Source organism: Gekko japonicus, unplaced genomic scaffold (assembly GCF_001447785.1).
Source record: "Gekko japonicus isolate JY-2015 unplaced genomic scaffold, Gekko_japonicus_V1.1 scaffold1032, whole genome shotgun sequence".
Taxonomy (NCBI): domain Eukaryota; kingdom Metazoa; phylum Chordata; class Lepidosauria; order Squamata; family Gekkonidae; genus Gekko; species Gekko japonicus.
Window position 1 is genome coordinate 260,123 of NW_015175389.1, and position 23,707 is coordinate 283,829.

At 45.3% G+C, this 23,707-nt stretch overlaps 1 protein-coding gene across 1 annotated transcript; it reads right to left on the bottom strand.

Moving 5' to 3' along the window:
• Positions 1-1,357: 1,357 nt before the first annotated feature.
• TMEM218 (transmembrane protein 218) lies at positions 1,358-23,208 on the bottom strand. Its single transcript, XM_015425646.1, has 4 exons — positions 23,141-23,208; positions 18,601-18,711; positions 15,114-15,216; positions 1,358-1,628 (listed from the first exon to the last, which is right to left on the bottom strand). The coding sequence occupies exons 2-4, from the start codon at positions 18,708-18,710 to the stop codon at positions 1,491-1,493; spliced, it is 351 nt and encodes a 116-aa protein (XP_015281132.1). The 5' UTR covers position 18,711; positions 23,141-23,208; the 3' UTR covers positions 1,358-1,490.
• Between the last annotated feature and the right edge of the window lie 499 nt (positions 23,209-23,707).

The window sequence follows — 23,707 nt, forward strand, 5'->3', positions numbered from 1 at the left end:
CAATAAAGGCTGTCCAGTATGCACATAAAATTTATAAAACTGAAAGGAAAAAAAGGAAACAATATAACAGAAGATATCAAATAATATAATATTCAACTAAAATACAAAGCATATTTTAGGGTGGTTTTTGGGTCTCCTAAATTTTGCATCTTAAATTCTAATCACTACGATGACATCGATATTTAGTAAAAAGCCAAAACAGTTCTAGAAGGCTTAATACTATAGTAATGGCTTAAAGAGATATAAAACACTAATTAGGCCACAGAAGGCTTTGAAGGCAGGGAAGAGGTGTTTGAGCTGGACCTGAGATCAGACACATTCAACATGAAAAATCTTCCATTTATTAAGTAAAAACTACCCTAACTCAAGGCTAGCAATGGTTCAGCTCTGCCCTTGCAACTGCAGCCCAGGAAGATACCAGATGGGTCCAGAGCATCGCCTTTAAAGAGCTACACCTAACATCTGCACTTCCTACTAGCTGGGCAGAAGACCTGGAAGATGGCCAGGGGTGTCCTGGCTGGGGAACTAGCCACATCCCTGTCTGGACTCCCATGAAGTTCACTAGAATCCCCCACACACACACTTGGGCCGTTCTAGCAGAGTCATCAGGGAGGATGGGCTCTGGCTGTCTAGAGTGCTGTAAAGAAGCCTGAGGAAGAGGAGGAGGATCCAAGGTGAAACTTAACCCCTCCTCTCTGTTCTGAGGTCAGGGGATCTTGCAGGGGACGACCCTGGGGCACTCACTGGCCCAGGAACCTGACCCAGCATTCTCAGGTGCTTACACTGTGGCAACAATAATTAACACCTGCACAGGACATTCAAGGATTCAGTGCGTGTGACGTAACTTATCTTGTTGATATTGTTACAACAGCCCTGCACAGAGGACTAGTGTTGTTATCCCCCCAATGCAGACGGAGGGCTAAGGAGAAGACAGAGGGTAGTTTGCCCACGCCACCCCCCCTTAAGTTGGGGGCAGAACTGAGATCTGAACCAAGGGTTTCCTGATTGATAGCTCAGTTGCTCAGGGGGCTTTGGCATACCAGCTTTCAACAGTACAGATGACGAGGCACCAGAATCAATACCCTCTGCCGATCATGTTCTGCAAACACACCTTCCTATAAATGTATTTTCAGAGATGAAGGGAAAATCTCAGCGTGAAAAAGCAGCCTTGAAGCTCACCCACAGTACACTTAATTGTATGTATTAAGTTTAATTTGCAACCCACCCTTCCTTTCCTGAAAATGCAGGGCAGATAACAGTGTGACATAAAAAGTGATTTTTTAAAAATAAAACCAACAATATTAACAGTATTTCATTTGTAAGCTATTTAATTTTCTATATAATTTACAATGCAGTTCTAAGGAGTGCTATCCTTTTTATAAGTTCATCTGACTTCAATCGGCTTAGAAGGGCATGACTCTTGCTGAGGACTTTCCTGTTCCAGTCTCCGCCAGGCCAGGGCAACATTGCCGAATTGCTTGCCTGTCCTCTCACAAGCCGGAACGCATTGGTTTGGCATACACTGGTTGCATGATATGGTGAACCAAAACCAAGAACAAAGATCCCAGGAAAATCACGCTTAAAATGGCGAGCAGAACGTAACGGCCGACGTAGAAGGTGTCCACGATCTGAGAAGGAAAGATAGTTCGTGTGTTACTGTGGGGCACGAAAATCTGGAGTGTCAGCCTCAAATAAACAAACTGCACTTCAAGACATAATAGCAGAGGCCATTTCGGGGGGGAACGCGGGGGAACACAGTTCCTCTGGGTGAGGTGCAGGGCACATGACAAAGCCCCGCCCCCTGCTTCCAGCCACCCCGCTTCCAGCCCTCATTCAGCCAGGAGGAGGCAGGAGAAGAGGGAGGGTAAGTTGCTTCCTCCCCGCCTCTCCCCACCCCTGCCTGCCTGGGGCCAGGGAGGGCCTTGACGGGGCTTCCTCGCACTCCCGCTGGCCTTGCAGGTCCACCGCCGAGCCCCTGATGTCAGGGGGTGTGGCATATGCTAATGAGTTATGCTAATGAGTTCCCCTAGCTCTTTTTCTACGAAATGACCCCTGCATAATAGTGTCTGAGGAAGTGTGCGTGCACATGAAAGCACACAATATGAATAAAACTTTGTGGGTCTTAAAGGTGCCACTGGACCCGAACTTTGTTCTACTACTTCAGACCAACACGGCTACCCCACTTGAACATAATCTCAGTGTGAACTGACCTAGTGCCCACAGTCACATGTTGCGAAGGGCCATCTTTATGGATTGCCAGTTTCTTTCCAGGCCCAATTCGAAGTGCTTGTTCTCAGTTTAAAGCCCTCGGTCATCAGGGATCTGTATGCCTTAAGGATCTCCTCCTCCCACACGGATGTGCCCTTGCGCTCACGAACACATACGAAGCTGCCTTAAGCTGTGCCAGAGAACCAGTCTATGAAAGTCAGTGCTGCCTACTCTGACGGGAAGTAGTTCCAGGCTCTCAGACCGAGGTCTTTCACATTACCTACTACCAGGTGCTTTTAATCTGAGAAGCTACAGATTAAACCCAGGGCCTCCTGCAGGCAAAGCACGTGCTCCAGTGCTGAGCCACAGCCCCACTCAGATCAACACCAGCAGCTATGCTCTGTGAACGGAATGCCGGACTACACGGGCCCTTCGTCTTCTTATGTTCTTCTTATGTGTTTTCTACCATCGTGGAAGTAGTGACAGACTTCACGTTCCTGGGATCCCAGATCACCGCAGACTGTGACAGCAGCCATGAAATTAAAAGACGCCTGCTCTTTGGGAGGAAAGCAATGGCGAACCTAAACAGCATGATAAAAAGTAGAGACATCACTCTGCCAACAAAAGTCCGCATGGTCAAAGCAATGGTATTCCCAGTAGTCATGTATGGCTGTGAGAGTTGGACTATAAGGAAGGCCGAGCGCCGAAGAATAGATTCTTTTGAACTATGGTGCTGGAGCAGACTCTTGAGAGACCCCTGGACTGCAAGAAGAACAAATCAGTCAATCCTAAAAGAAATCAACCCTGACTGTTCCATGGAAGGCCAGATAATGAAACTGAAGCTCAAATACTTTGGCCACCAAATGAGAAGAGAGCACTCATTGGAGAAGACCCTGATGCTGGGAAAGATTGAAGGTCAAAGAAGACGGGGACGGCAAAGGAAGAGATGGTTAGACAGTGTCACTGATGCAACGAACATGAAATTGAGCCAACTTCAGAGGACGGCGGAAGACAGGAGGGCCTGGCGTGATCTGGTCCATGGGGTCGCGAAGAGTCGGACTCGACTGTGCAACTGAACAACAACAACCATCTGGTGTGCAACAATGTCTTGATTAGCTCTCGGTCTGTCCCAGTATGCCCTGACCTGGACAGCCCAGGCTAGCCTGATCCCGTCAGATCTCGGAAGCTAAGCAGGGCCAGCCCTGGCTAGTATTTGGATGGGAGACCTCCAAGGAATAGCAGGGTCATGACACAGAGGCAGGCTACAGCAAAACCCCTCCGATACATCTCTTGCCTTAAAAAACCCCAAACAAGTCTAGCTTGCCACCTAGGGTGCATAACACTAAAAGAGCCAAAACTTCTGGCTGCTAGACAATCTTAGGATCTCCTGCCTATTCTACACACAATGCCATCCATAGGAAACATATTATTATTTGTTCCAGTCACCCACTTCTCCCCAGACACACACCCCCTTCTCTTCTGTCTACTAGTCTTCAGAACTGGCTAAAAGCAAATAAAAAAATCTAAGTTAGGGTTGTGAGTGACTTGCTTAATCAATCAATCAATCAATTAAATCTGCATACTCTTTCACAGGAGAACATCATTCTAAGGAAAAACTAATTCAGATGATGACATGATGCATGTTGCGGCAGGCCTCGTCTTGGAAGAGGGATTCCCAGCTCTCTCACACACAAGAGGGAATGCCTCTTCTGAGATCTTTATTTTGTTTATATTCCACCTGTCTCGCAGAGACCTATAGAGAACAGTGCTGGCCACCTGCAGTTTTTGTAAGTTTTTACACTGAAAAGCACCTTTTAAATCAGTCAGTTAAAAGCCAATTAATTTGCACATGCTGACTCTGGAGGAACCAGCATTCTTTCTTGGCTTTTAGATAATATATGGACATTCCACAGGAGATAACTCCTCAGCTTTCTGTCCTATGTGATGGAGGAAGAAGAACAACTCTTTTAAGATAGATCCTACTATAGTTTTTGTAAGAACTCTGTATTAAAATTAGTTAGATTTTTTAAAAAAATGCTTCCTGATAAATTCGGACACAATCCAAAATGGTTGGAGAGATTAATTCTTACTTATTAATCAACTATATTTTGCCATTCTAATTCTTAAGTGCCCTCTTGGTAACCATTCAGCTTTAGATTCCAGAGGGGAAGCCACATTAATACGTTGAAACAAAAAACACCGAGAGTCCTGTGGCATCTTAAAAGATCAGTAGCTTGTTGTGGCCGAAGGTCCCCTGAGCCACAGCCCACTTCATCGGAGGCCTGGAAAGTTACTCTCCATTAGCAGCTCTAGCAAGATCATTAGTCTCCACTCATACAACCCACCGAAGCAAGTCAGCAGTAGCCTGTACAAAGCTCGCTCCCACCCAAGAGGGTTTCCAGTTCTTGTTTATAGTAGAGACTTCTGTAATTAATAAATGCACAATTAACTTTTAAAGTTTCCATCCATGCTCATTAGTGCTTGGATTATTTGCGAAAAGCAGCAAGCCTGGTTTGCATATCAGATGCACTCCCACCTGCCCTCGAGACACACCCCCTCCCCTTAGAGTTAACACTGCTGCTATGGCCACAAGAAGAGCCCTGCTGGATCACACCAACATTCCATCTCGTCCAGCATCCTGTCTCAAACAGGGGCCAGCCAGTTCCTCTGGAAGCCATCCGTCTGCCCTGCCGGTATGAACAGGGATGCATGATGGGACAGTGGAGAGGAGTGGGCTTGAAACTGCCATGCGGTTACAGGGAACGAAGCTCTGGATTACCAGTTAGGAAAAAAGGAAGAGTTTGATAGTGTGAGACCCCCATCTCCCCCCTCCTCCAAATAAGACATGGATTCCAAAACCGTCATCCCAGCTCCCAGGACTGTTCGACACTCTGCTTACAGCAAAGGTGAGTTTCATGAAACAGCATTAACACAAGCTTGACCTCGGCTCTGCTACGGAACAAGTCTCCCGAGGGCGACATGTTTGCTCGTTCAACACGCTTCACTTTTTAATTAGCCAATTAGCAGACTTTGGGTGCTGAAAGCTCAGGGCATGTATTATTGATACCGGATTATGCTGGGCGGCAGGTGCAGTTGGGGGCTAGAGAGCCTCGGAAAGGAACTTTTTGTTGTTGCATGGGCCTGCCTCAAGCATGCACAACGCCTCCGCCTTGCATCGCCCTGCTTTGATTCTGCAATGTGGAGCAAAACAAAAAGGCAGACATAAAGAGAGGGCTGAAGAAAGAGGAGAGGGGCGAAATCTGAATTGTGGAAATACGAGGACTTGAACCCTGGCCTGTTGGCTGGTTGGCGTTGGTTTCCACACTGCAGCAGGACTACTTTGCATGACTCCACCTCAAAGCAAGACGATTGGCTCTTGCTGACGTCAGCTGAGTCAGCGATGCTTCTCTGACAGCCTGCAGTCCATTCCCGGATCCTCTGGTCCTCTGTACCTTCTTTCCCCTGGACCTGTTATTTTACTGCCACTCTTTGAACCAGGCCGGGACAGAAAGGGCAAAAAACTGAACCTTAACACTAAAATTCAGAACCTAACAAAGGTTAGCAAAATGTGAAAAAGAGGGCCAATATTAAAAACTAAATGTAAAAGATATATAGAGAAAGCTACATGTATTTATTAAGTACAAATTTAAAACATATATGAAGAACACTGTGGCAACACAATCAAAGAAGGCAATTCTTGGACCAAAAGTCTATACTTTAGAACCACTGGGCGAGTGATTGCACTTTTAAATATCTCATTTGCATATTTATTCTGTGCCTGGTGGTTTTATTCTGGAAAAACTTTTTTTCTGGTCCATACTGAATTTATATTTTGTATCCATTCTGATTGTGTCTACATGATTGTATTATATTTTTATAGCCATCTTGCCACTCAGTTGCTTGACCTCTGAGGAAGGCCTATGCAGGCCGAAACGCGTCAGGTCAGGTTTTTAAAGCCCGTGTGTATTGCTATGTTATTTATATATTTGATATGAATGGGCCCTTATATATGTTTTAAATTTGTACTTAATAAATACATGTAGCTTTTCCTATATATCTTTTACATTTAGTTTTTAATATTGGCCCTCTTTTTCGCATTTTACTAACCTTTGTTAGGTTCTGACTCTTTGAACCTGCCCAGGTCATTAACTTGTCCCTGCGTTCTGCGCTTTGCAAGTCTGATGTCCTCAGCTCTGATCCAGACCAAGTTTCTTGTGGGTAACACAAGGCAACCAAGATGATTAAGGGGCTGGTCAACCTTTCCTACAAAGAAAGGCTAAGGAGTCTATGATTTTCGGTTTAGAACAAAAGATGAAGGGGTGGGAGGGACATGATAAGGGGTATATAAAATTATTTGTGGAATGGAGAGAGCTTTTTCTCCCCTTCCCACAGTACTAAAATCGAGGACAGTTCCCTCGTCATGGACGGATCCCTTCTTGCAGGAGTTTAGGTTTACAGGAATACCAAGACTCAGCAGGGGTGGGGGTTTGATTAAGATGATCCACTGCCAGAACCAGATGGATCCAAGTAGTTTCCTGATGGTTTTAGGAGATTTTTCCTGTCGATATGGTTGGAGCTCCTGTCGATGCCCTGACTGGTCTCTGGTTTGAAGAAATGGCCTGAGCCTGTTGACACAATGGTTCCTCGGTGCCCTCTCTCGGGTCTTAGAGCTCAAGTAGCCCCGGTGTTTACTGAGGGGCTGTGGGCTATGAAAAGATAAGGGAAACAGCTAGAGAGACAGCGGAGAAAGACTTGCGATGAATCCAACAAGACACAGGCTGGAGCCCATTTTAAAGCCTCCTCTGCAGTGGTGATGGTAGTAAAAGAATCAATACTTCTCCACCACCCATGTTTTCCACAGTGCAGGCCAGTGGTACTTCTCCAGGTGGTCAGAGGCCCACTGGGATCTGACCTGTGGGAGGAGGTGGACTGCTCGGTGGCCCACTGTGACCAGTTTGACCAACACTTTGCGGGTAAAATCTCTCACAATTTGGACTCTACACTAGCAGTGATAAGGTCAGATGGTGCCAGATTGTCCAGTTGTGTGGCATACTTTTCTGTTTTTTGGTATGGGGATGTGGGTAGGGTTCTTAGACCTCTGAGACCTACCACCTGCTTGTATGACTACTTGTCCCTCCTGGTCCCTCAAGATCTTCTTGGCAGGGACTGGTTCACTTATCCAGTAGATGATGAATGCCTCCCTGAGAGAGAGGTAGGTTGCCTCAGCCTTGAAACAGATGGATGGAGGGAAGGCAACACTGTTGATTCCACTGCTGGATAAAAGGAAGTACTTCTTCACCCAAAGAGTGATTAACACTTGGAATTCACTGCCACAGGAAGTGGTGGTGGCTACAAGCATGGACGGCTTCAAAAGGGAATTAGATAAGCATATGGAGCAGAGGTCCATCAGTGGCTATTAGCCACAAGGTATAGATAGGGACTCTGGGGCAAGTGATGCTCTCTCATCTTGGTGCTTGGGGGGGTCAACAGTAGGAGGGCTTCTAATGTCCTGGCCCCACTGGTGGACCTCCTGATGGCACTGGTATTTCTGGCCACTGTGTGATACAGAGTGTTGGACTGGATGGGCCTTTGGCCTGATCCAACATTGGCATCTCTTATGTTCTTATGATTCCTCTGGACTTTTCAGTGGCTTTTGATCCCATCAACCGTGGTCTCCTTCTGGACCTCATTTCAGCACCGTTTTGGAACAATTTCAGCCCTCCCTGGAAAGTAGGTTTTAGAAGGTGGTGCTGGGGGGGCACGCTGTTGCTTGGCCCCTTTCCCCCCATGACTTTTTAATATCTCTGTGAAACCACTGGATGAGGTCATCTGCATCAATCCGTTGATGATATTCTGCTATATCTTGCACTTTCAGCAGATCCCAGGAAGGTTACGGAAACCTTGAAAAAAAGTGTATGGAGGCAGTTATGGAACGGAGGAGAGCTAATAAACTGCAGGTGCATTCTCTGGTAACATTTAGAGGAATTGCTGCAATGTACTCTGTGCGCACTCTGCAGCGAGAATGTTGACTGGCACGTGTCGCAGGGACCATATCACTCCAATCTACACCAGCTCCAGTTTGTTTCTGGGTCCAATTCAAGGTGTCGGTATTGACCTTTAAAGCCCTGTATGGCTTGGGACCAGCATACCTTAGGGACCATCAACTCCCATCTGAACTTACCCCATTCTACATTGGCAACACCAGTGAATACAGAGTGGGTAATTGTCACCATCTGGAAGCAGTCCAAATTGTCCTAAGTCTAGAGCCGGTACTCTTCCAGCTGGAACTGAAACACTGGGGTTATATGGAAGAAGGAAGACAGGAAGGCGCCTCAAGCTGAGGCGGGGGCTTGAAACATTTGCAGTCCCAGAGGTGAGGACAGCAAAACCTGGGGGCAGGGGACAGATTCTGGAAGGAATGCCAAGTTTAAATAATTACAACTGGGAAAATCTTTGGGAAGAAACAGATTTTCCTCTGAACCTGACTTATAAGGGAGCCAAACTGTTGGTAATGGAAACTTAGAAAGTTTTGGAGGGTTAATCTAGCAGCAGGGGAAAGCCTTGAGGGAGAACCTTTCATTATCAGTGAAATCTGCTGGAGGCAGCAGCTGTGCTAGTGAAACTGTACTTTTTGGACCAGAGAAGGAGTACCCTCTTGCCCCTGGAGAAAGGGCGTGGGAGTGGGGGGAGCATTCTAACAAGGTAACAGCAGCCAAGTGTCAGTACCAAGAGAAATAAAAAGAAGTTCCCCTGGATCAGAGAAGATGTGATCGTTGCAATTAAAATTTATCTTTATTATATTAATCTATATAATGACACTCTTAGCGGACTGATAAATTACTGCCTCAAAAAAAGATTTTAATCCGAGGCAAAGAAAACCTAACAGTGTGGTGGGTTGGGTTTCTTAAAAGAAATAATGAGGTCAAAGTAGGGAAAAGAGGCTGCCGGTTTAAGGCGGCTTTCTAAACAGGAAAGTGGAGAAGAACCCAGGAACTGCTGCCATCGAAGAGGTGGGCTTTCTGTACGTAGCATGGCAGAGGATAGGCTTGGACACCCCACTGCAGCATTGAACAGCTGTTGTGGGGGGTGAGGGCAGACAGGTGGGATGCGATGCTCCCTCTAAGCTGTGGAGTCTTGTGAGCAAAAATTCTTAATGCTACTGGCATCAAAGTGGTGAGCGAGCGATTTGGCTACTGCATAAATTAGTTTGCTCTGGAGCCGTCCTTCCTGAACGAAGACAAAAATGTGTGAGCTGGAGGCTAAAAAACTGTGAGCTAGCTCACACTAACTCAGCTTAGAGGAAACACTGGATGCAAACCATGGCAAAACCCAGCAAAGACGCGGGCAGGAGAGAGGATCAAAATGGAAGTACTGGGGAAGGTGTCAAGAGACATGGACTACGACCACTCAACAAATGTATTGTTATTAATTATCCATCAGGGAACACAGCAACATGTGTAAGAATTCCTGGTCTCCCTCTGGGTCCTGACAAAGCCCAGACCCGCTTAGCTTTGGCAAGAAGGGTGGTCATATGTTCACCCCGCCACCCCAGGACTGGATCTTGGAGGTGCAATAAAATGGCTGCTGAATTTTCAACTGACACATGGTCTTTGGCCAGTTAGGGCCAAATTACATGGCATGATTTTTAAAGAGTCGTTTTCCCCCATGGCTAAATGGTAGCTGTGGGAAACTTGCTTCCCCAAGCGCCACAGGGCCCGATTTCAATCACGTCCATGAGGCTGGGAGAGGTGGTCCTCTGCCTTCATACCCGCACCATTTTCCCCAGATGAAATGGCCCCGGGAAAGTGAACTCACTGTGCCAAAGGAATCACAACTTGACTTGCTAAAAACTGTATTCCATTATTTGGTCTCTAGTACAGATAAGAAACTGATTGCTAACAATGAGCAATGTGGCTCACCACCAGCAACTTTTAAAACATTTGGGAGGCAGGGAAGAAGCAGTGCTAACTGACACAGATTTTTTTTCCCCATTTAGGAGAAGCGGAGAAAAGAGGGTTAAAAAAAAAAGAATAGCCGGACCACATCTAACACAGAGAGGGAAATGAGGGAAAACATGGAGAGATCCTCTGGACTGGAAGATTATCAAGAGCCCCAGTTATATTCCCCTAGGATAGGCTGGCTTTGCTTCAGAAGCATACAGGACAAGGAGGTAAACATTTTAAAGTGCCACTGGACTTTAGTAAAACAATCTATCCAGTAAATTTCTATCCGACCCTTTCTCCAAGGCACTTAGGGCAGCAAACACTGTTCTCCCTTCCCCATTTTCTCCTCACAGAAACCCTGTGAGGTAGGCTGGGCCTAGTGTGTGTGCAAAAAGCTTCACAAGAGAGTGGGGATTTGGCTCTTTTTGTAGCAGGAACTCCTTTGCATATTAGGCCACACACCCCTAATGTAGCCAATCCTCCAAGAGCTTACAGAGCTCTTCTTAGAGGAGCTACTGTAAGCTCTTGGAGGATTGGCTACATTAGGGGTGTGTGGCCTAATATGCAAAGGAGTTCCTGCTACAAAAAGAGCCCTGGTTGAACTCGGGTTTCCCAGAACTTAGTCCAGTGCAAACCACACTGGCTGCTATCCAAGACTTGTATGTAGCTAACTCTTCAACTATAAACACAAAGGACTCCAACTTGACATGGAATGCACAGAGAAAGGAACCAGGAAAGCTGTGTGAATTCGGATCTAAGCTTGCTGGAGCTACAGCTGGATCCAGACATCACAAACGTGAGCGCGCTAAAAGAGGAATGAGATGCAGTTATAGTCTGGAAGATATTTAACAAGTGGTTTCTCAACCCAAGTTTCTTGCTAAAATGTGATAAACTCCCAAATCCCCAGCTGGATTGCACACACATCAGTGAAAGCGAGCCAGGCGCCTCCTGTTTGTCTTCCAAAAGACCAAAATATTTCCCTTATGAACAACCCAACGTGGAAGGAGAATCACTTTTCAAACAAACCTCAGCGCAAAAGCATTTCCCCTCAAAGACTCTTACAAGGTGCCTTAATACAGTGACTTTTGTGGGGAGTTTAAAAATTCCTTTCAATCCCCTTCCTTTCAGCTCAGACTCATATTTTTTTATCATCTTTTTTGCTCTGTTGCCTCCCTGGAGAGGCAACTAACTTTTACTCTACCTTTTAAAAATACTTCGGATTTGGCCTATCCGCACCCTTCCCCACTCCCCAACACAAGACAGCTTGTTTGGAATTAGCTGCAAACATGATTTTTCCAGTATTGAAGAGGTTATAATTTAGGTACCAAATGCTACCTGAAGATTTCACTGCAGAAAAAGAAATCCAGCAGGGTGAAAAGGAAGCAAAGTATAGAATGGGAAAGAAAAAAAAACTGGAAGAGAATGAACATCGGGGTAATAGGGAGGTGACAGGTTTGGATGATCAATCTTAGCCAACCAGATACAGAGTGATTTTCCCTGCTGTGTATTATTACATTGCACATTATACTGTTGCATCATGTGACGCATCAGTGCTCTGGCCCTACTTTCTACAAAATATTACTGGAACGTATTTTATGATCTTTAATTTATCTCCATTACGCATAACGGTAATTATAACCCTTAAAAGGTCACTGTTATCTTGCTCAGTCCTCGGTTGTTTCCTTGCAGAAGTTGTGTTCTTGCCAGGGAGATGCAAATCTTGACAGGGACGAGTTCATGCAGTTCTTGGGAGGCTGCAGAATCTATACAAGGTGACGAACTGAGGCAACTCTCGAACACACAACCGAGGACACGTGTTGACCCTCTCTGCATGATCCACCCATACCGTTCTTGTGCCAGACAGACCGCATGTTCTGAATGCATGCACCTACTGCAAGCTTTCCTGTCCAGATGCCATGTTAACTTGCTTGGACCGTGTTTTTCCAGAAACATAACAGTAAAGCATGTTTGAGAACAAGTGTACTGAGGATGGGAAAAACCTGGTAAATGGACAGAGAAGGAGGGCAGGCAGATGCTCCCTAAAACAGTGTTTGTTTTTTTGTTTCTCAGATTTCTACCCCGCCCTCCCAGCCAAGGCCGGCTCAGGCGGCTTACATAAAATCAGCATATATTTACAGTAAAACAATTAAGACATCTAAAACAAATGCTTAAAACCAATTAACAACAACATAACAGGTGCTAGTATTGTTGTTATTGAATAAACAGCGTTCCTGTTTATAAGGAAAGGCAGAGAAAAAGGTCTGGATGTAAGCAGCCGAGGTCCCTTCAAGCTACAGCCCCTGTCAATTTTGTCCTGTGGTATCACAAAACACGAATGAATCACAGTGACAAAGATGACAGGGAATATACATATCACAATATATCCCACTCTGTAAGGAAGGCCGAGCGCCGAAGAATAGATTCTTTTGAACTATGGTGCTTGAGAAGACTCTTGAGAGTCCCTTGGACTGCAAGAAGATCAAATCAGTCAATCCTCAAAGAAATCAACCCTGACTGTTCCCTGGAAGGCCAGATAATGAAAATGAAGCTCAAATACTCTGGCCTCCAAATGAGAAGGGAGCACTCACTAGAGAAGAAGACCCTGATGCTGAGAAAGATTGAAGGTCAAAGAAGACGGGGACGGCAAAGGATGAGATGGTTAGACAGTGTCATAGATGCAACGAACATGAAATTGAGCAAACTTCAGAGGATGGCGGAAGACCGGAAGGCCTGGCGTGATCTGGTCCATGGGGTCGCGAAGAGTCGGACTCGACTGTGCGACTGAACAACAAATATATCCCACTAAATTTCAGCAAAAATGTTCAGGGGCAATGTAAGCAGGGCCAGGCTGAAAACCTCCTCTCCATGCAACCTGCTGGTTCCATCTCACTCTCAGGATCCCTTCCCCCCCCCGGGGAGGAGTTGTGGTCAGTTCACACCTGGGCTGTTTGCAGTAGCACTTGTGACCTAGGAAACTGCTTTATGATATTTCTTGTTTAAAAAATGCTGCAGGTTAAGGTCGTGTACCTTAGTACTTACTCTTTTTGTGGGCTGCTTTAAGCCCTCCTTTTCTGGGAGGAAAGCAGGATATAAATGTTTTTGATAAAATAAACAGAACCCCATTATCTGCTTGTATAAATCTACAGGAGAAAGGAGGAGTCCTCACCTACCCCAGAAACTAAAACTCAACCTATCAACAATTTATTACATTCATAGACTGGCAGAATAAAACATAAGGATGATTATAAGAATATATATACAACCTTCTATTAAGAGATATAAAAGAAGCAAATGTGTGCCACTAAATATATACGCTGTTACCCACCCTGAGCCCACAAATGTGGGGAGGGCGGGCTAAAAGTCTAATGAAATTTTTAAAAAATGAAATAAATCAATCCTGAGCCCCTCAATAGACTCGGACAGCTGCACAGAATCTGGCAACTCTGATGTTTTATATTCAAGGTGTGCAAGAAGAAAAGAGGTATACCCTTCCTCCAATCTTCCTGGGATTTTGGGGAGCATGGGCGTGATAAGTATATATCTAAGATCAGGGGTCATTTCGTAGAAAAAGAGCTAGGGGAACTCATTAGCATAACTCATTAGCATATGCCACACCCCCTGACATCAGGGGCCCGGCGGTGAACCTGCAAGGCCGGCGGGAGTGCGAGGAAGCCCCGCCAAGGCCCTCCCTGGCCCCAGGCAGGCAGGGGTGGGGAGAGGCGGGGAGGAAGCAACTTACCCTCCCTCTTCTCCTGCCTCCTCCTGGCTGAATGAGGGCTGGAAGCGGGGCGGCCAGAAGCAGGGGGCGGGGCTTCATCGTGTGCCCCGCCCCCCGCACCTCACCCGGGGGAACTGCGATCCCCTCCGAAATGACCTCTGTCTAAGATCGTTATAGAAGAGCAATGCAGCAGCGCATGGCCAGATGTTTCAATTTCCCCAGAAGTGCCAGGGCATGAACGTTCATGAAGCCCCACTGCTGGACCTCCTGATGGCACTGGTATTTCTGGCCACTGTGTGACACAGAGTGTTGGACTGGATGGGCCTTTGGCCTGATCCAACATTGGCGTCTCTTATGTTCTTAAGTGGCACATTGTGGTATCTCCCTTCTAAAACAGCAGATGGAAGAATATTGAGACAGGCCAGAGTGAAGGCTATCCTGTGTTTGGGAATCAATAAATTAGCTAAATAGTTTGTCAACATCAATTTCTCGTTCCCAAAGTTATGGCATTTTGCAGCAGAACTTAAATGGTGTTGAAGTTCAGTGTCCCGAATTCTTTTGATTGATTTCAGATTTAGCTTTGGAATAACCCAAGGCTATTAAACTGCTGGAATATCCCATGGATCGTAGTTTCTCTTAAAGGGATTTCTTGCATTGTGACTGAAAACTGTCCAACAGACAGATTAGCTACTGGCTCTCTTCTCCCTGAGCCATCAGGGTTGCTGGCTGGAGGTGGGACTAGTCATTCCAACGAAGAATCTGCCCATGAGCCTCTTGGCCAGGGAAATCACGTGATGTTGGAGGGCCAATCAAATGCTCCTAAGGGATATAAAGACTCACAAACCTGTTCATTCCTCTCAGTTTGGGGAACTCATTGGTGGGGGAGGCTACTTGATTCTCCCACTGCACTGCTACAGCTTCCTGCTTGCTTTGCTACCTCCTGCCTTACAGAGAAACAGCTAAACAGACAGCCTGCCTTCAGCCCACCTGTCTCCAAGGTACAAGTGAGTTGCCCACTGCCAAATGATTCTGGACTTCTAATAACCTTTGGTGGCAGCCTCCAACTCCTTTCCTTTTAACTGTAACTTTCTTGCTGAAGCACACACTTGCTTTCCCTTGGGAACTGACTTCCAATAATGTATTTCACTAGGAGTATATTAGTGCCTACTAGTGTGGCGTGTACCTGATTAAAGTTGGAACACAGCAATATGAGACACATGGAAACAAAACCTTGTTTCCTTTACCTTCACTTCTGCAGCGGGTTCGGGGAACTCACCAGCACGTGGAAAAAGCAGTAGAACCAATGTGATGATCACAGCAGCCAAGAAAACCAGAATAACAGAAAACCTGGAAAAATTAACAGGAACAATCACTAATGCTGCCGTCCTATGCACACTTAGATGGGTGCAAATGCTATTAAACGCTGGCGTGAACTTCTGACTAAACATGCGTAGGTTTGTGCTGTATGACTCCTCTCTGCTTTCATGGGGGAATTTTTAAGTAAGCGGGGAGATGAGCAGATCTCTTTGGTTCTGTTTCACTGTTTTGTTCATGAATAATCTAGACTTGCACTTCACCTTCTTTCCAATTTAACATTGAGAATTCCTAATAACAACTTTGGAACTAGTGGCGGTTTCATTTCCTTCCATTTGTTCTCATATTCTTTTTCCATTCTACCTTACTGATGTATATGCCCATCACTGATAAAGCACAGCACATGTGATCACATGCACAACTGACAGCTAAGCTCACAGACATATCCAGATTCCTTTTTTGAGCTGTGCTTTATTAAGCAAAAGAGCTTGCAAAGAAAGGTGAGAATTAACAGGAGGACATTTTAAGCTGTGGCAAACTGCACGTTGCAGCAGGCTCTCCCAAGTCCAGAAATCAAAACAGAAGTATCATTGATTCTCAAGGCACTGGTTCTGCTCTGCAAACCAAGACCAAACAATTTGGAAATCCTAAATCCTTGGGGATCCCTCCTTGACTTCAAAGAGGATGCTCTGTAAAGGAGGCAGTGTTTCAGGGGTGCAACTTTAGGATGCGGTATACAGAACTTAATGCAATTCCATCAGTGAAAAATTACGTATCCTTGCAATGGTGTACTCATTACTATGGCAGGAAAGAGGCTTCAAGGGAAGTGACAATTTCTAGAATAGTGCATTCTGCAGTCCGCATTCCTTGGATGCCAGTTTCTCCCCCCAAAAATAATATTGCTTAATAATGGCAAAAATATGCACTGTATTGAGAAGCCAAAGAATGCACTTAAAAGTTCTTCTCAGATTAAATGTTGGATATCCAACTGCCAACTTTTATTTGATAGTTTATTATTCACAGTCTTCGCCAAACAGAAAAGTACATTAAATAAGGGGGGGGGAACCCTTCTGACTATATTGTCTATTGCAAAAAATAAACTATAAAGACAATTTGACTGTTTTTTAAAAACTTCAGAAAAAATGTCAAAATGTTCTGTGGGATTGGATGCAACGATGCTCTTCGGTCTCATGGAGGGGCACCTTTGGATCCAACTTGGATTACTGCAACAGGCTCTACAGAGAGGTGCCTTTGAAAAGTGTTCTGCAACTGCAACAGGACCACTATGTGAGTGGAAGCCGGGGGGGGGGGGGGGGGGGGGCTGTTGTCTGGAGTTCAGTTGTAATACCCACTAACGTCAGGTTAGTTTAAGGGCCTATTCAAAGGGCTGTGGTTGGGGAGGGGTTTGGTATTTTTTTGGTATTGTGTGCGTGTGTCTCTACCTAGAAGTCATATTGACCTCTGGTGACCAACCCCTACTGGCGGCCTGGAGGATATTCAGAGAGGCGGCTGAATAAAGCCTGCCTCTGTCCTCCCGAAGTCTCCCATCCAAGTACTTGCCAGAGTCGACCCTGCTTAGCTGCCCAGATCAACAAGATTGGGCTTGCCCGGCCTATCCAGGTCAGGGCAAAGTGCTCTATTTGATATTTAAAGCTCTCGACGAATTGGGACTGGGGATGTGCCAGTAGATGTAGTGATGGTCACAAGGACAGAAAGTTTTAAAAGGGAGTTCAGTTCATGGAGTAGAGGTCCATCAGTGGCAACTGGCCACAGTGACTAAAGAAAACCTCCACTTACAGAACTGGCAAACCTCTGAAACCCAGTGCTAGCCAGCAGCATCTGGTGAAGGCCTTGATCTCTTTGCCCTGTTTGTTCGTTCCTCCGGGTCACTGGTTGGCTGCTATGTGAAACAGGTGGCTGCACTAGATGGACCCAAACAAGAAAAATAGACCTCCCAGTACTAAGACAAAGAATAAGCAACAAACTGGGGGAAAATGGTAGAAAACCCACTAAAACACTTAGATATGTATGCAAATATAGTCACATATATTTAGATACTATATCAAAATTTACAAAATTCATATGCAAGGCATATTAGCCAAAACAATACAATATCTCAGTGCTATGTAACAGAACAATACAAATTGCAATGTTGGGTAGCCAGAACAATCATTAGAATATTGCTAATCCATTACAGGTAAGTTTTTTACAAGTTCAAGTTTCAAGTTTACAAAGCAGCCGGCTTTCGCTTGGTTTCGTGTCTATTGGGCAGAATAGAGAGACATTCTTGGCTTCAAAGCTTAGCAGTATACAGACAGGTCCAATATGAGAAGTCTTCATGGGAACTGAGGGCTAGTCCCAATACTAATTGTAGCAACCCTTGAGAAGAAGGTGCTTCTAGAAATCAGAAAGGTGCAATTTCAAACTATCAAATATTATGACACAATATAAGTTGTTCTGCTTCTTATGAAGTTTTGACACGAATATGCCTTGCATATAAATTTTGTAAATTTTGATATAGTATCTAAATATATAAGTGACTGTATTTGTGTACATATCGAAGTGTTTTAGTGGGTTTTCTACCATTTTTCCTCAGTTTGTTGCTTGTTCTTTGCACTAGATGGACCACAGGTCTCATCCAGCAAACTCTACTTATCCTTTTAGGTTCTAATATCTTCTCTGCGAATGTCCCCTGGCACTTCCATCACCATTGGAGGCCCTCAACAGTCCAAAATGCTTTAGACAAGGGCACTTTCTGTTGCTGTGTTTCTGTTTAAAGAATGCCCTGCTAAGAAATGTTTGCACTGACAACCCCCCCCCCCCATCAGTATTTCTTTGTAAAGTTTAGACAGGGCTGTTGGGGAGGGTACTTGGGGCTTGAATGTCCTGCTGTTGTATAATATCATAGTCATTGTGGTTTGTTCTTTTGTGACTCATGCTTGTTTACCTGCTTGCCGCCACTTGCTTTTGTGCTTTTTTATTGTACTGGCTTTCTTTTCAAGTTTGAAATTAGTATCCATGTAACTTCACATTCCATATTTTTCACTGCTAGATTTTAAAAAATGCATCCTTATTCCCTGTCCCCCAACCTTTCAGTGTAGCTGCTCTACAACAGAGGATGCAATACTCAGAACACACTGGAAGGCAGAGCCTATGCACTCCTTTGAATGTCCAACCAAAATCAAACGTGGGAGTCTCCTGGGACAAGGCATTAAAACTGCCACCGAGCTCCTTAGAAGAAAGGGTGGCCAGAAATGACACAAACAAATGTACAATAATAAATGGACTTTAAAATGCAGCCTGCCTGCCTGCCTGGTGAGGCAAGAATTGCTGAAATATCTGCCTGAGATGCCCACGATTTAGGCAAGTCTGCAGCTTCTCCTCCAATTAATTTCCCAGCAGGAGAGATCACTTTACCTAGCGAGTCCAGACGCTCTGGATAACAACATGCAGAGCAACAAGGCCAATACCCAGAGCAGTGCTAAGATGAATACTCCTGGCCCCACTCCAAGCACTGTGCCGGGCATCCTGGGAATAAAGAAGAAGCATCAATAAACTTGAGCACTGGAGCATTTCACTCATCTGTATGTGGCATTTTGGTGTCTGTGGAGCTCAGGCCTGTGCTATCATAACTGGATCATCATGATGTTCCTTGGGGTTAAGAGAGTTGGAACATTTCGTCCAGCATGCTAGTCTAATGTTTTTATTTATTTAAAACATTTATTAGCCACCTTTCTACCTTACAGGAACTCAAGGCGGCTTACAATGCACATAATAACAGAAGACAATAAAATACACAAAAACCACTTGTTAAAATCAACAATTTAAAACTGCCAGTAGGCAGAAGAACCAATCAAATGCCGTCATGAATAAAACTGTCTTCAGCTGCCTCCTACAGATGGAGAGTGAGGGGGCCAGCGGCACCTCCTTGGGGCTGCCACTAAAAAGGCCTTGTCTTGTTTGCTTCTTTCAGTGGCAGGACAGTCAAGAGGACCTCTTTCTGTGATCTTAATTCCCAGGCAGGGATGTATGGGATGCCCTAGAGAAGCCCACAGGGAGAGCATTATGGCAACACCCTTTCCCTGCTTTTATCCCTCAGTGGAATTCAGTGGCTCAATAAAGAGGTTAACAGCAGTTAATAGCTTGGCGTACCATGAATTTGTCCAGTCCTCTTTTAAAACTATGTGAGCCACTGATGATTGCCCTGACTGTGATAGTCAATTCATTATGCATTGTGCGAAGGCACACTTTCTTTTGTCAGTCTTTTTTTCTTTCTTGGGAAAAAAGGACCCTAAATACGAATAAGAAATAGATGATGGTTGAGAATCTATTGGCTTGTGCCGGTTGCCCATCGATCAATTACACCTCCCCCCACCCATGTAACTCCTTAAATCTTGGTTTCTAATGAGATATCAGCCCTGACCTGGATGGCCCAGGCTAGCCCCAACTTGTCAGATCTCCAAAGTTAAGCCAGAACAGCCCTGGTTAATACTTGGATGGGAAACCACCAAGAAAGTCCAGGGTTGCTATGCAGAGAAAGGCAAAGGCAAACTACCTCTGAACATCTCTTGCCCTGAAAACCCTACAGTGTCGCCATAAGCAGGCTGCAACTTGATGGCACTCTGAGAGCCAATTTGGTGTAGTGGGTAAGTGCGCGGACTCTAATCTGGGAGAACCAGGTTTGATTCCCCACTTCTCCACTTGCAGCTGCTGGATGACCTTGGGCAAGCCATAGTTCTGTCAAAGCTGTCCTCTCAAGGTCAGTTCTGGAAAGAGCTTTCTCAGCCACACCTACCTCACAGGGTGCCTGTTGTGGGGAAGGGAAAGGAATCTATTGGCCAATAGGGGAAGGGAAAGGAGATTGTAAATCGCTCTGAGACTCCAAGTTAAGGGCAGGGTATAAATCCAATTTCTTCTCCTCCTCCTCCTCCTCACCACCAATCAGATATCAAAACCACACACGATGCATGAAAAGGTTGGAATTTTCTGAAATAATAATCAAATTCCAGTGCAGAATTTTATGGGGAGGAGGGAGACCGAGCACATTCCAATTTCATATTCGAGTGCCTTTACTGTTACAAATTTTTAGCTTTAACATAATCTATCCCATTGTTTTTCCTGTTTTGCAGAAGCTCAGAAATAGCAATTTTACCTCTTAATGCCTCTTAGTTTTTAGGCACACAAGAAGATGTTTTAAACCTACAGCAAAAAAGATAAGCCATAGTCCAACACAGAGTTAAAACACTTACACCATTTTGCATCATGACTGATCTAGACTCCCCCATTTAACTATATATAGATGCCACAGCCAACCCTATGGGCAATCTGCAATTAAAAGGCTAGCGTTACCCTTGAGAGTTCACAGTACAGTACAGTCAATAGAAACTTCGAATTCAATCAGGAAGACATGGATTCCAGTCGCAAAGCTGCTATCAGTTCACTTTCTGGCTTGAACATCTACCTCAAAACTGGAAACGGGGCAGGAAAAGGCAGCCAAAATGACCTCAAATGCTTGGAATATCTTCCCTCCAAAGAAAGGATTTGGGGCCTTCAGATGAGCGGGAAAGGTGATGAACACACGAAACTGCCTTATACTGAATCAGACCCTTGGTCCATCAAAGTCAGTATTGTCTTTCACATCACCTACTGCCAGATCTTTTAACTAGAGATACCGGGGATTGAGCCTGGGACCTTCCACATGCCAAGCAGATGCTCTGCTGCTGAGCCACATCCCCTCCCTAACAGGTATATATAAGGTAAAGGTAAAGGTTCCCTTGCTCGAAAGCCAGTCGAATCTGACTCTAAGGTTGCGATGCTCATCTCTGTTTCAAAGCCGAAGAGCCAGCGCTGTCCAAAGACGTTTCCGTGGTCATGTGGCCGGCATGACTAAACACCAAGGCGCACGGAACGCTGTTACCTTCCCACCGAAGTGGTACCTATTTATCTACTTGCAATTTCTTGCTTTCGAACTGCTAGGTTGGCAGGAGCTGGAACTAGAGACAGGAGCTCACCCCGTCTTGCGGCACCCGGGTCTCGAACTGCTGAACTACCGACCTTCCACAGCCTGCAGTTCAGCGTCTTAACCACTTGAGCCACCGCAGCTCCTATATATAAGTGACAGGTATATATAAAATTATTAGCAGAGAAAGTATAAACTGAGTTGAGCAGCAGAGGCAGCATAGAAATCACCTAAATAAATAGATCAATGGGTGAATGTATTTTTGCTTCCCCTATAATACTAGGACTCAAGTTCAACCAGCCAAATTGATAGCAGCAGATCCAAGGCAGACGAAAGACTTCTTCCTAGAATGAAAAACATTAATAACTTATGGAATTTGCTACCACCAGATGATAAGCCCCTGGTTTATATACCCTTAAAAGGGGTATTCAGCAAATTCCTGGAGAAGATGTCTTGGGCCCCAGTGGCTATGATAGCTAATGGAACCTCCATGTTTAGAGACAGTATACCAGCCAAGGGAGGAGTAAACATCCGTGGAAGGATGTTGCCTTCATAACCTGCTTCTGCATTTCTCAGAAGCATTTTGCTGGTCACTGTGGAAAACAGGGTGCTGAGTATGTGGAACTTTGGTTTGATTCTGCAGACCTCTGCTTGTGTCAAAATTTATTTATTTACTTCATTTATACCCCATATTTCTCCTGAGTGGAGACCAAAAGCAGCTTACATTGTTCACCTCTTGTCCATTTTATCCTCACAACAAGGCTGTGAGGTAAGTTAGGCAGAGAGTGTATGACTAGCCCAAAATCATCCAGCAAGCATTCATGGCTGGGGAATTGAACATGGATCTCCCAGATCTTAGTCCACACACTCTAACCACCATACCAATGCTGGTTCTAAATAGAAATCACTGTGGCTTGCTTCTCAGCAGTTTTCTGGCAGGGTCCCTGCACTTTCAAGAGCAGTGTGTCAGGCAGAAATTCAGCAGGTTTCCATTTTTACAAAAGGATTTGATTATTGAATCAAATGTTAGTGTTCATTCTGTATACTGGCTGGTATGCTACTTCACTGTGTGCACTGGTTCTTGAACAGAAAGGCACGGAGGAAGAGCTAAATGGATAAAAAGAAGTTTTGTTTGCCTGCCTAATGCACTGCATAATTGTTCAAGCCAGGGCTGCTTTCCCCCCCCTTTTTCTTTTTTGGAAACAGGTGCTGGAACTCTCAAGAGGGAAATGAAGTTTCATTTTAAAAAGAATTTTGTCAAAGAGGTTCCAGAACTCTGTTCCGGCGCGTTCCCCCAGAAAAAAAGCCCTGCAGGGGAAGCAACTGTCCATAGGGCTGCCAACTTTGGGTTGGGCAATACCTGGAGATTTTGGGGGTGGAGCCTGGGGAGGGTGGGGTTTGGAGAAAGAAGGGATCTCAGCAGGGTATAATGCCATAAAGCCCACCCTCCAAAGCAGCTACTTTCTCCAGGGGAGCTGATCTCTATTGCCTGAAGGTCAGTTGTAATTCCAGGAGATCTCCAGGCTCCACTTGGAAGCCAGGAACCTTACTTCGGTATTCTGATCCTATTGAACAGCAACATACGAAAGAGACAATTAAAGTTACACAGGCAACTTCTCTAAACCGAGATACCTCAATTGTGGAAGAAGCCGGCAAGGTCCTGGATGCTATCTGTAGTTGTAAATGCTTCAGGTTTTTTTTTTTTTTTAAATGAAAATTAAAGCTCGCATGTTGAATTCCTCCCTGCCACACAGTTCTTAAAGACACGGGAGGAGTCCTGCCAGGAATACGGGGTAGGTGGGGGTGAAGGTGACACTGACAACCGAATCTCACAGTGTTGTTCTGCATGATTGCGAACACAATACAAATTAACTGGAAAGCACTTTGTAAACAAAAGTGAAATCTGCAATGAATAGCAAAGCCTCCGCGGGTTAGGGCGATCTGGGGACAGCAACGCTCCCCCTGGAACCCAAAACGATTCAATGAGCCGTTCCTTACCTCGTACCTGAACCCAGGCAGGCCCAGCCAGGCTACAAAAGCCTGCTTCCCGGCTACCAGTTTTTAATCTTCGCCCCGCTGCCACTGTCAACGTAGCCAATCACAGCAAAGTTTTAGTCAAGCATTCCCTGGCGTCGCCAATCAGCGCTTACGTTCCATCGCCTTCCCTCCTTTTCATTGGCGGTTGCTGTGGGCAACCCAAAGCCTACAAGAGGCAGAATGTACTTCGGAGGAATGTACCCAACTGATTGGCTCGGAAAGCTGCCATCCAATCACTGTCGGCCACTCTGTATTTATTATTATCAACCTGCCCTCTCCATCAGCCAAGGTTGCTCGGCGTTACTGATGTCCAGTCCGGCTCATATAAATGTTAACACCTCCTGGGTACCAGCGGGCGGTGTTTCCATTCCTTTATCAGAAGAGTGATCTCGAATCAGGCCATTTGCCCTTCCCTGTTTAGTAGTTTTTTGCCACCTCCTGCGAGGAAGGAGGGTGAAGTGTATGCTAATTTATTTAAATATATGCAAACTTTAAATTGCCAATCGCTAGCAGTGGGGTTGAGTTAAA